We start from the raw sequence: 13,959 nt of genomic DNA on the forward strand, positions 1-13,959 counted from the left end.
TGGGGAAGTTGCTTACCGTTTGGCTTTACCAGCTGCGTTAGAGAGAGTGCATAATGTGTTTCATGTATCGCAGCTGCGGAAGTATGTGAGTGACCCGTCACATGTGTTGGAGGCAGAGAGCTTAGAGTTAGATGAGTCTTTATCATATATGGAGGTGCCTAAGCAGATTCTAGACCGAAAGGTTAGGAAGTCTAGGAGTGGTGAGACAGTTTTGCTTAAGATCCTTTGGTCTAACCACGAGACCGAGGAAGCTACATGGGAGGCAGAGGATATCATGAAAGAGCGTTACCCTTTCCTTTTTGATCAGGTATGTATGGTTACGAGGGCGTAACCTTGTTTCTTTTAGGGGGGTAGGAGATGATCGCGAGAAGTTTTAAGAGTTTTATACCCCTTTTATATGTTGTGTCGGTATGTTTGTCGGGATGAGTTGGGTTAGTATCATGTCTTATGTCGTATTTTTGTTTGACCTTCGAGTCGGGAAGCTTATGGGGGTACCTTTGTTTAGTAGTGGTTTGAACTTCGGGGACGAAGTTCCTTTTAAGGAGGGAAGACTGTAATACTCCGTATTTATAAGTCTTGGGGTACTCTATCGAGTAGCCCTTACTCTGTCGAGTAAGGGTAAGTTGCGAAATAAAATAGTTTCTGACCTGTTGGGTACTCGATCGAGTAGCTGGGGTACTCGATCGAGTAAAGGGGTACTCGATCGAGTACCTTGGGTACTCGATCGAGTGTCCGGTTTTACGGGGAGTTTTCTCGGGTTTTGTTAATTATGCGATTAAGGTATTTAAACATAGTCGTCATTGTTTTAAATCACTTTTACAAAACCTAAAACCCTGTTTAAGAGAGAAAGCAACCAGTTCATCTTCCTAATCGCATCCTTAGCAATTCCCGGAGTTCAGACGGTCAGTTCTTGTCGTAATTCGTGTCGTTGAGTTCCTTGCGTCGAGGGTAAGCTTTTAATATAATTTTTATAATGTTTTGTTGAGTTTGGTTAAACCCTAATTTAGAGATTGGGGGTTTTTATGGCTAGTATGTGATGTGTAGCCTTTATGTGTTACATGATAGGAGGAGGCTTCGTAGAAGAGGCTTTTTGAGACAGCTGTTGATACCGTCTGTACTGTTGTGCTTTCCAGGTAGGATTTCCTACTCAGTATTAGTCCCATAATGGGATATTGGTGATGTGTTGTATTTGGTTGTTTGATGTGATGATTGTATTGTGTTTGTGGTTGTGATTGCTGTTGATGGTTCTCGAGATGCGTTCTCGGCTGAGTGGGGTCACTTGCGGGAGTGGCTTCACGCCCTAGTTTCGCCCTTCGTGGAACCCGCCACGGAAGGGGATGTGCACATTAATGGGACAGGGTTATCGCTCGGTATGATGAGCGGGGCTTAGGTGGGAACGACTGCGGTCCCCCATCGGGTGTGGTCGTCCAAAGTGGACAGTCAGGATTGAGATGATGGGAATTGGTGGTGTGTGTGTGTGTGACAGTTCAGTTGTCTGTTTATCTTGTTGTTGTTATCTATATTGATTGTGTGATTAGTACTGACCCCAGTGTTGTTTTGTAAACCTGCGGTGATCCATTCGGGGATGGTGAGCAGATATTGAGCAGGTATTGAGATGAGTACTGGGATAGCTGGGATGCCACGACAAGATGATAGGAGTCTTCCGCTGTAGTCTTTAGTCTATTTACTTTTCAGTTAGACAGTCGTTTGAGAATAATGTATCGCACTTTTAGTTGGTTTCATGGATTGTAACTATTCGTTAAACTATTTATAATAAATGTTGTTTCTTTATTGTTGTTTGATTATCATTGCCTCGGGTAACCGAGATGGTAATGTCTTCATACCTGAGTGGTCCTGGTAAGGCACTTGGAGTATGGGGGTGTTACAATAAACCCGGAGCTAAACCCGTAAAGAAAAAGTTGCGCCGTGTGCGCCCAGAGTGGGCCCTAAAAATCAAGGAAGAGGTAGATAAATAGCTCAAAGCCGGATTCATCAAAGTTTCAGAATACTCTCGATTTATACTACTAATATTACCTCCTAAATGAACCCTAGAGAGGAAACCCTACGCAGTCTCCCCCTAGGGCACGCATTTTCATCTTGATTTCAGCATCATGGCATGAAATTCATCGAGCAAAACCAAAACTAAGCATGCTAGTAGGCTCACAAAGCTGAAATCTGGTGAGAAGAATGGAAATAAGAGTAAGGAAATTGTGAAGAAAGGGCCATCAGAAGAGGATGTCATATGTATTAAGAGTATGAAGCAGGAAGTCAATGGTATACCGGTCTCTCCTTTGATGATGATGATGTGGAGGAGATTGCTCCTAAGAATAGCTTATGGATTACTAGAAGAGGGAGGAAAAACATGGTACAAGAGGATGATGAGGACTTGACTGAGGAACTCATACAATTTACAAAGGAGGACACTTATGATGAGGTGCAGTATTGGAATAATGTTGTTTATTGCTTTGTCTTGGGTGCTAATCCTCCATGGGAGGTCTTGAATGGGTATATTCATCGCATATGGTAGAAACATAATGTGGATAAGGTCACTTTTATGCCTAATGGGATTTTCTTGGTTCATTTTAAAGAAGCAAAGGATAAAGATGCAATATTACAAGCAGGACACTATATGTTTGATAATAAACCTTTGATAGTGAGACCTTGGGATGTTGATGTAGAACTGACTAAGGAGGATGTCAAGAATGTGTCAGCTTGGATTAGAATCATTGATTTACCTTTGCGTTTCTGGGGTAAATGTTTACCAACAATAGCTGGGTTAGTAGGGAAGTTTCACAAGGCAGATCAGGCTACAGCTGATAAGACTATACTAGGCTTTGCCAGAGTTATGGAGGAGTTATCTGTTGGCCATAAATTCCCCAGTAAGATCAGATTCTTGGATGAGAATGGCAAGGTTATTTCTCTGCAAGTGGAGTATGAATGGAAGCCTTCGCTTTGTACTAAATGCAAAGGTATAAGACATGACAGCAGCAGTTGCAGGAAAACAATGCCTATTGGGAAAAAACCAGTTCCGAGTGTTAAAGTTTGGAAACCAAAAGCAGTCTCCACTTTAGTGCCTGGTGCTGGACCTGAGGTAATGAATAGAGCATAACAACAGCAGCATTCTCAAAACACAATAGATGATACAAATAAGGAACATGGATATGCAACTCCTGTCATCCGTACTCCTGAGAAATCCTACAGAGAGGTAGTGGAGGTTGCAGTGCCCCTAAGGTTGGCATAGGGCAAAAGGGTACACCTTCTCCATCTACTTTAAATGAATAATTTAGGTTTTTGGAATGTTAGGGGTCTCAATAGTGTAAGTAAACAGAATAATGTGAAATGGTTCCTTCATAATAAAGAAGTTGACCTTTTTGGCCTCCTTGAGACAAAAATAAATGGTAATAATGTGAGTAATATTTCATCTTCTATGTTGGATGGCTGAAGTGTAACCACTAATAGTAGATACCATAAAGATGGGAGAGTGTGGTTACTATGGAAGTCCAGTTTGTTTGATGTGCAAATAATGGAATATATTGCTCAATTCATACTTGCCAATGTGATATCTAGAATAAAAAAGAAGCAGTTCTACCTTACCATGGTCTATGCTTTTAATGATGGAACTGAAAGGACGGCAATGTGGCAGACATCAGAGCAATTTCAGGCTCAATGTCAAGGACCTTTGGCTATTGCAGGGGACTTCAATACTGTAATCAATCCTGCTGAGAGACTGGGTGGTAATACAAAACAAAGTGACATGGATGAGTTTATTGATTTTTTATCAAACTGTGGTATGATATATATCAGTGCTTCTGGTGCCTATTATACCTGGACCAATAAACAAGAACTTTTAACCAGGGTGTATAGAAGATTGGATAGATTTATTGTTAACCAGGACTGGAGTACTCAATTTCCTGATATGAATGCACATTTCCATCCTGCTGGCCTGGTTGATCATTGCCCGTGCATTGTTAGTAGTAATCAGGTCACTAGTATGAGGAGATCAAGCTTCAAATATTTTAACCTGTGGGGCAAAGCCACATCTTTTCTCCAAAGAGTGCAGTAGTACTGGTTAGAGCAAATCCTTGGTCACAAAATGTTTACTGTTGTGAAGAAATTGAAGGCTTTGAAAGTTGGTTTAAAAGAACTAAATAAAGAATGTTACTCTGACATTGAGAATAGTACTGCTTTGATTGAAAAGGAACTCTGCAAGGTTCAATTACAGTTGGAGCAAGATCCCTCTAATACAGATCTAATACAAAAGGAAATTCAGGTCTCTACTTCTCTCAAGGGGCTGACTGAGGCAAGATACAGCTTCCTGAAATAGAAGGCAAAGACTCAATGGTTGGAACAAGGAGATGGGAATACTACTTATTTCCATGGAGCAATTAAAAAGAGGTATAGTCAGAACAAAGTCATTCAAATTGAGGATCAACATGGGAAGGTATGCACTGATAGTTAAGGTATTCAGAATGCCTTTCTGGAGTACTACCAGCATCTTTTAGGGAGTAATAAGCCAACTGAGATGGTAAGAACTCAAGTTATCAATACTGGGAAATGTTGCCCCCAAGCTCATATTGACATACTGCTTGCTTCAGTTACTGATGAGGAGATTAAGCACATTTTCTTTTCTACACCCATTGATAAATCACCTGGTCCTGGTGGATACACAAGTGGATTCTTTAAGGATAGTTGGAGCATTGTTGGAGAAGATATTTGTGCAGCTATAAAGGATTTTTTTCACACAGGTCATTTGCTCAGGCAGTTGAATGCTACTAATATTACTCTTATACCCAAGTGTGAGAGGCCTACTTCTGTTAATTAGTTCAGACCCATTGCTTGCTGTAATATGATATACAAAGTCATTTCTAAACTCCTATGCAACAGGCTGGCTTTGGTGTTGCCTGACATAATAAGTGACAACCAGAGTGCTTTCATTCAGGGAAGATATATCATTGAGAATATACTTATTTGTCAGGATATTGTTAAGATTTATAATAGACAGGCAGCTTCCGCAAGATGTTTATTTAAAATTGACTTGTAGAAAGCATATGACACTGTTGAATGGGACTTTCTTCATCAGCTGTTTCAGAAATTAGGTTTCCCTGAAGTTTTCTCCCAGAAAGTGATAACTTGTATTCAAACTACCTCCTTCTCTTTGTGCCTAAATGTTAGCTAGCAGCTTTGGATACTTTCAGGGTAAAAGGGGGCTGAGACAAAGGGACCCTATCTCTCCTGTGATTTTCACCCTATGTATGGAGTATCTTACAAGAATGATTAATTATGCCACTATTCATTGGCCTTTTCAATACCATCCCCTTTGCAAAGGACTAAAGATGAACCATTTGATGTTTGCTGATGGCCTGTTGATGTTCTGTAAGGGCAATGCTCATTCTATTATGCTGCTTATAAGAGCCTTTGGCTTATTCTCCAAAGCATCAGGCCTGAGTATGAATAATTCAAAATCAGAAGTTTACTTCAATGAGGTGTCACAAGACTTAAAATATGACATTCAACAAGCTACTGGGTTTGTGGAAGGTACACTACCTATCAGGTCCTTGGTGTCCCTATCCAGGCAGGGAGATTAACCCAAAAAGAATGCAACATCTTAACTGAGAGAATGGTGGCTCGAATAAGGAGTCTGGGAGCTATAAAATTGTCATATGCTGGCAAACTTGTCCTCATAAACTCAGTCTTGAATACTCTGCATTCTTATTAGGGCAGTATCTTTATTATCCCCAAATGTGTCCTTAGGAGAATTGAAGCAATCTGTAGAAACTTTCTCTGGGATGGAAGCTCTGATTAACACAGGGTTCCCCTCATTGCTTGGGAGAGAGTTACAGTGCCAAAAAAATGAAGAATGTCTCGGTATAAAGCAGGCAGATTCCTGGAATGTTGCTGCAGTGGCCAAATTGGTGGACTGGATATACTGCAAAGCTGACACGTTGTGGCTCAGATGGATTAACCAAATCTATATTTAAGGAAGGGACTAGCATACTTACAGCCCTCCTGCTGATGCTGCTTGGTACTGGAAAAATATCTGTAAGGTTAAAGAAAAGATGAAACAAGCCTACAATAATGGAGTCTGGGTACCTGATGTTAAGGGCTACTCAGTTAGTAGTGGCTATGAATGGCTTAGACTAAAACAGCCTAAGCAAGATTGGTACAAGGTGATATGGAACAGCTGGAACATACCAAAGCATACTTTCATTTCCAGGATTGCCCAAAACAATAGGTTCCAGGTCAGGGATAAGCTGTTCAGGATTGGGTATTTTCAGGAATACTGCTGCTGCATTTGTGAAAGTGAACCTGAAACAAGAGATCACTTGTTCTTTAACTGTCCTTACAGTAAGAATATTTTAGCTTTGATTGAGGAATGGTGTGGATTCAATATTGTAGGCTTTATGACAAGTGCAGGACCAATTATAGCAGGTCGGAAAACTCAGGTACAATGTCTGATCTGGACTACTTTCCAGTATCACATCTGGAGTCAGAGAAATGGTGCACGAGTGAATACTGTTCTGTTAAGGCCTGGTGTTGTTGCAGAACTGATCAAGGAGGAGGCTAAGCATAGAATAAGATATAAAAGTGGCCCCGTGGTTCCTCAGATGGACATAACTTGGCTGCTAAAAATGGGAGTTCAATACTCCTAATGATCATAGGGAATATGGTTGCATATGGTCTGCTGTTTGATTGAAGAATATCTTTAGCTATTTTTGTTTTGTTGTTCATATAGTGTGGTTGGTTCTCTTGTACTTGAACATTTTTGATAGATATTTTATATAAATATACTACTCACATTTCACCAAAAAAAAAAACGTTTCAGAATACTCTGACTGGGTGGCCACCATAATCCCCGTACCCAAGAAAGACGGGAGAATTCGGGTTTGCGTCAACTTCAGGGACCAAAACAAAGCAAGTCCAAATGACGACTTCACTCTGCCACATGTTGACATCTTGGTGGATAACGCCGTCGAGCATGCCTTTTTATCATTCATGGACGGATATGCTGGATACAACCAGATCAAAATGGCCGAGAAAGATATGCATAAGACTGCATTCACTACACAGTGGGGTACATATTGCTACACTGTCATGCCCTTCGGTCTAATCAACGCCGGAGCAACCTACCAAAGAACCGCCACCACTCTCCTACATGATGTGATGCACAAGGAAGTGGAGGTATATGTCGATGACATGATCGTCAAATCAAAAGAGCGGGATGGCCACATCAGCGCCCTTCGGAAATTCGTTGCTCGTCTTCGGAAATACAACATGACACTAAATCCTCTGAAGTGTGCGTTCGAGGTCACCTCCGGAAAACTCTTGGGCACGTCGTCAGCAAAAGGGGCATCGAAATTGATCCTACCAAAATCAAAGCTCTTCAACAAATGCCTCGGCCTAAGAACGAGAAGGAGATTCGAAGATTTCTCGGTCAAGTCCAGTACATCAGCCGCTTCATAGCCAAGCTCACTATGATTTGTGAACCGATCTTTAAGAAGCTTCACGTCTCCGATCACACCGATTGGGATGACGACTATCAAACGGCCTTCAACAGGATAAAGGAAATCCTATCCAAACCCCCTGTCCTAATGCCACCTCAATAAGGAATTTCTTTATCCTTATACCTGACTGTCACCGACACACCCATGGGAGCGATGCTAGCACAAACAGTCAACGGTGAAGAACGAGCCATCTACTACATTAGCAAGAAGTTCATCGAGTACGAAACAAGGTACACCCAACTGAAAAAGACATGCCTTGCCCTGGTCTGGTCAACAAAGAAGCTGCGACAATACATGCTCAGCTACTCGGTTCACATCTACTCCAAGATGGACCCGATCAAATACATCTTCGAAAAACCCGTACTAAACGGAAGGCTGTCTAGATGGACACTTATGCTATCCGAATTTGACCTCAAATTCGTACCCCTCAAGGTTATCAACGGAAGGGCAGTAGCTGATTTCCTAGCGGAAAACCCCATCAACGAGGATACAACGACTGACACATGGTCTATTCCTGACGAAGACATCCTTTGTGCCGACACCGACGTATGGGACCTATACTTCGACGGTGCATCAAATCTGAGAGGCTTCGGTGTAGGAATCCTTCTAATATCACCGGAAGGGGAACATGTTCCGATATCAGTCAAGTTAGACTTCGCCGTCACTAACAATACCGCCGAATATAAAGCATGTGTCATCGGCCTATAAGCAGCCATAACACTTGGCATCAAGAAATTGAGGGTCCACGACGATTCCTCACTCATCATCAATCAGGTGTCCGTATCATGGAAAATCCGAAGTGACAGCCTGGCACCCTACCAAGCAAAAATCAATCAAGTGGTTGTGTTCTTCGACCAAGTCGACTACTTCCACCTACCACGGGAGGAAAATCAATTTGCTGACGCCCTAGCAAAATTTGTCGCGCTCGTCAACATACCCGACGACATGACATCGATGCCCTTATGTGTCGAGAGAAGGAGCGAGCCAACCCACATCTGCGCCATCAACAACGACGAGGAGAACCATGTCGAACCTTGGTACCAAGCCATCCTCAACTACAAAACCAAAAACGAATTCCCTCCTAACTCTGATACAAGAGGACAAAGAGCCATCCGTTTACTTGCATCACAATTCGTGATAAACCAAGAACAACTATACAAAAGAACACCCCAAGGGATCCTTCTCTTTTGCATTGATCACCACAAAGCCAAAAGAGTCATGGGAGAGGTCCACGACGGAGAATGCGGCCCTCACATGAGCGCAATGATGCTAGCTCGAAAAATCATGCGGTTAGGCTACTATTGGACCACCATGGAATCCGATTGCAGAAACTACGTCAAACATTGCCACAATTGTCAAATCTTCGCCAACATAAAACACATACCACCATCCCTTTTATACACCATGACATCACCCTGGCCCTTCTCGACCTGGGGCATCGACATCATCGGGAAAGTCAACCCGATAGGCACCAAAGGGCATTGATTTGTCCTCGTCGCCATCGACGACTTCACCAAATGGGTTGAAGCATAGTCCTATGCAGTCTTGACTGCCAAATAAGTGGCCAAGTTCATCCAGGACAATATCATCAGCAGATATGGGGTACCCCATGAAATCATCAGCGACCAAGGATCCCACTTCCGGGCGGAAACACAAGCCTTGCTGGACAAATATAAAATCAAACGGCATCGATCATCCCCCTATAATCCCCAAACCAACAGAGCGGTAGAGGCAGCAAATAAAACTCTTGTCACCATAATCAAGAAGATGCAAGATAATTATCGCGATTGGCCGAGCAAACTCTCATTCGCACTCTGGGGATATTGAACCTCTATTCGAACACTAACAGGAGCCACACCCTTCTACCTAGCATACGACATGGAGGCAGTTCAATCATTAGAGTTGGAGGTCCCATCTCTATGCATCCTACTGGAGAGTCAAGTTCCTGAGGCGGAACGGACCCGTCGAAGGTTCGAACAACTCACGCTTCTAGACGAACGACGACTCAACGCCTTGCACAATGTTCAGCTATACCAACGACGTATAAAACGGGCATTCAACAAAAAGGTCAACCCCAGAAACATCAAAGAAGGCGACTTGGTCCTCAAGTCGGTTCGAGCACCACTACCCGTCGATCCGAGGGAGAAATTCAAACCCAATTGGGTCGGGCCATACCTGGTCAAGAAAATACTTACGAGGGGCGCGGTGAGACTGAGTGACCTAGACGGGGAGGATTTCACAAACCCAACCAACACTACTACAAAAAAAGCCAAAGGAACCATATATAAGAAACCGGTTATATATATTAACTGATTTCTTTAATATAAGAAACCGGTTAAAGGTAAAATGGGGTCTCCTTGGTAATTCATATGAGACCGTTTCATAAAATCCGGTCTCTTTGAAATGACGTGTCCCACTTCCAACCCCTTAATCTACTAACTCAAAAGAAAACAAAACTTCCTCAGTAAGAAATAAAACCCTCCATCTCCCCACCTTCATCTCCGTTCTCCGCTCAGTCAAACTCACGCTATCTCTAATCAATTACGATCTTCATTGGCCTCGCCACCGACTACCTTCTTCATCTGCTATAGGCTCGAGCACGACTAAAACCCCCAAATCAATTGTCATAATCAATCGTCGATAATTCAATGGCACGGAATTAGGGTTCTTTATAATGGGGCGGTTATTGAGGGACTTTTTCGCATCAATCGACGGTAATTTCATGCTCAAATTAAGTATAAACCATTTTCAATTTATGGATTTTTTTCAGTCTTTCTGTTATTTGCAAATTCCACTGTGGTAATTAGCACTTCAGATTTTGTACCTAATTTCATTTTAATTAGTTAGAGTTTATGGGTGATTCAATTTATGCATAATTAGTTGGGTTTGGATGCTGTATGATTTTTTTTTGTTATTTAAAGATAAATATAGCATAATTGTTGTTGTGACTGAAGTATTAGACTTAAATTTGTTGGACTTTTCTAATCGGGGTAGATCAATTTAGGGATTTTAGATTTCGTTACTGTCTCCGTTTTCCAGGTTTTTTTCCAAGAATAAAAAATCACGATTGATATAGCAGGACTAATATTGATCCGTCTGTTTATGCTATATTTTCTTTTGGGTATCATAACTTGGTCTAGAATTTGCTGATTGTACAAGAATGCTCCTCTTTAAAGCTTACACTTCAGACGAATCTCTGTCGAGCTCATTATAGTTGGCAAATTTACTTGTTTAATAACGGTTTTATTTTGAGAATTGTGCTTATGGGCTCTTCTTTGATTTGCTTATACCTGGTCATTGTTATAGTACTTGTTTGAATGTTGTACAAATGGGTCCGTTTGATATATGTCGTTACTGTTGTACAACAATAGTCGATTTTCGTGACCCTTTTGCCCTTCTTCTAGCCACACAAGCATAGTGTTGTTGAGTTAGCTGCCTGTTGCCACAAAAATACCGAGATGCGTTTCGTCAAACACTAAAGAGATGGGTGTTTGTTTTCAAAGAGCACCGTTTTATTACAGTTCAATTCTTCTGATAAAAGGCCTTCATTTTTCATCACCGCACACTGCTTCCGAGGTGCATTTCTCTCCCAAACTCGTATTTTTCTCGCCATATTTCACTTCATTTTACATATACTGGTAATAAGGAAGAGTTTAATGATGAATTTACATTAGTTTTCTTTATTTGCTTTCATGTGATTGACTAAATAGTAAAATATTGAAATCTTATATAGAAATAGCATTCATTTCACACTCTAAAAGGATTTATTTTGCAGAAAGCGGGGATTTAAAGAACTTAAAGAATACGGAGTAATAGTAAAGCTGAAGGTTTGTCATTCTGTACTCTTGTGCACCAATAATGTAGTATAAATCTAGTACTTGGTGTTTGATTTAGCTGCTCTCATTATTTATACCTTGTCCTCTTTAGGAAGTTCATGTACAATAGTTGGAAAGTACTGCGAAACTGATGAAATTACTAGAGAGCAAGCGACCTATAACTATAATAACTAATATGTTTTGTCAGGTATAGTTAATTTAGTTGCTTGATTGCCTCAAAGCTATAAACAATTTGAGATAAACACGCATCAGTGTAGTGTAACGTAGATAGCTTTTAGATTGGTTAGGTGATCCTCTCTTTAGTTGCTTAGTCAAGGTAGAATCCTATTACTTGTGAGGTTGACGCTGCAACCATGACCGAGAGTATGAAATATTTGGCTAATTCTAATTCTAATGTTAATATTTATGAACCTCGTGGACGATTGTCACCCGAATGTGATATTCAGTTTAGAAATGGGCAGATAGATGGTGTTGATAATGAAGCTGAATTGAGGCATTAAGAAAACGAAATAAAATTGGCTTACTCTAAAAGTATTTATGTATGGAATGATGATATTCCTTCCACTGATTGTGTTACGTCGACAACATTTTATGACATTGAAGTTACAAATGGCATTCAGGACTCTAGAGCACCAGTGTACAGGTGCAGAGACCATATAAGTCAATGATGAAGTCAAAGAAAGAAGAAAGCGATTTTCGAAGGCTTTTGTGTCCATGGGAGGTAACTTAGGTCATCTAGCTTTACCTTTCGTAAAAGAAGACATATTTTCACTTGATAGAATCCAGGTTTCTGCTGTATATTTAAAAGATGCGAATACAACTGTTGTAGGTTTCACCATGGTAATTTACAAGGTTGAAGACGTGGGTGAGGCCGGCAATGTAGCAGGTATACTGTGGTTTTAATTATGCTTTATTTATATTTTTTCTTGCTTTTGTACCATAAAATACTAATACCAGTTGCTGAAACCTTGTGTCTGACCTGGTGTTGAAAATTTATTATATATGTTGAATATCTTGTTGCAATATAGGTACCTACAAGAATTTAGTTTTTACTGCTTGATTTTTCCCCTCGTGCAGGAGCGAGGCTAGTGTGATGATTTCGAGTTTGGGTACATATTAGATGTTATCAACGACAAAGTTAACTTGAAGAGTTATTATTTTGATAGATTTATCCCTTTTATAATTAGAGATTAGTTTATACGGATTAGAATTTAATTGTAAGATTCCTTGCTTTTGAAAGTTGATGGTGATTATGTAATTTAATATTTAATAATTGTAATATTTTAATGATTATAATATTTTTTTCATTAATATTATTAAGTTCTCGTTTTTTTGAATTCTATTTTTTTTTGTTTTTAAATAAAATATAAGAGACCGGTTTTAGTCCAAAACTGGTTTCAAATATAATATCAAAGAGACCAATTTTAGTGCAAAACTGGTTTCAAAGATAATATCAAAGAAACCGTTTTTTACCAATAACTGGTGTCTTACTCACTAATCAAAGAAACCAGTTTTTAGTGTTAACCAGTTTCTTTGATAAAACCAAAGAAACCAGTTAAATAACCGGTCTCTTACGCTAAGACACTTATGAGCTAGAGACCGGTTATAAACCGGTTTCTTATAGCTTTTTTAACCGGTCTCTTTGCCATTTTTTGTAGTAGTGTATAGACCAACTCAAGAAATAGTACCCTTGAACCCTAGTAACTACAAATCTTACCCTAGTTTCACAACTAGTGACAACAATATCCCTTTCAAGTCAAGTTCCTCAACGCGTTCTGATTTGAAATTGCATGTTTTATCGAGTCTAAGTTACGGCACCTCGCCATGTTTCAAACAACATTTGATCTGTCAAAGGCAACATCCATTTGCACTCAAACCAAAAAAACACCTGAACTACGAGCATGGTTTGATTTCACCTCTTCAGGTGGATACGTAGGCAGTCCTTTCTTACACAAGAAGGATACTGTAACACCCCCATACTCCAAGTGCCTTACCAGGACCACTCAGGTATGAAGACATTACCATCTCGGTTACCCGAGGCAATGATAATCAAATAAACAATAAAGAAACAACGTTTAAGTATAAATGTTTAGTGAAGAGTTACAATTCTCAAAACCAAACCAAAAGTACAATACATAATCTCAAACTGACTGTTCTAACTGAAATGTAAATAACTAATAAGCTACAGCGGAAGACTCTTATCATCATGTCGTGGCAATCCCAGCTATCCCAGTACTCATCTCAATACCTGCTCAATATCTGCTCACCATCCCCGAATGGATCACCGCAGGTTTACAAAACAACACCGGGGTCAGTACTAATCACACAATTCAATATATATTAACAATAAGATAAACAGACATGCCTTAATCACATCACACACACGCAATCACGCCAAATCCAATCATCTCAATCACCGATCGTCCTTTGGACCACCGCCCGATGGGGGACCGCAGCCGTACCCACCAAATCCCCGCTCCACATAGTGAGCGATAACCCTGTCCATTAATGTGCACATCCCTTCTGTGGCGGGTTCCACAGAAGGCGAAACTAGGGCGTGAAGCCACTCCCGCAAGTGACCCCACTCAGCCGAGGACACGCCTCGAGAACTACAGACAGCA

General features: G+C 40.6%; 2 protein-coding genes across 2 annotated transcripts; both read left to right on the top strand.

Moving 5' to 3' along the window:
* Positions 1 to 3,523: 3,523 nt before the first annotated feature.
* LOC141649241 (uncharacterized) lies at positions 3,524 to 4,063 on the top strand. Its single transcript, XM_074457936.1, has one exon. The coding sequence runs from the start codon at positions 3,524 to 3,526 to the stop codon at positions 4,061 to 4,063; it is 540 nt and encodes a 179-aa protein (XP_074314037.1).
* A 1,102-nt stretch (positions 4,064 to 5,165) lies between these two features.
* LOC141649242 (uncharacterized) lies at positions 5,166 to 6,650 on the top strand. Its single transcript, XM_074457937.1, has 3 exons — positions 5,166 to 5,535; positions 5,722 to 5,941; positions 6,002 to 6,650. Exons 1-3 carry the CDS (start codon positions 5,166 to 5,168, stop codon positions 6,648 to 6,650), a joined length of 1,239 nt encoding a protein of 412 aa, XP_074314038.1.
* The last annotated feature ends 7,309 nt before the right edge of the window (positions 6,651 to 13,959 follow it).

This window comes from Silene latifolia, chromosome 3, assembly GCF_048544455.1.
Source record: "Silene latifolia isolate original U9 population chromosome 3, ASM4854445v1, whole genome shotgun sequence".
NCBI lineage: Eukaryota > Viridiplantae > Streptophyta > Magnoliopsida > Caryophyllales > Caryophyllaceae > Silene > Silene latifolia.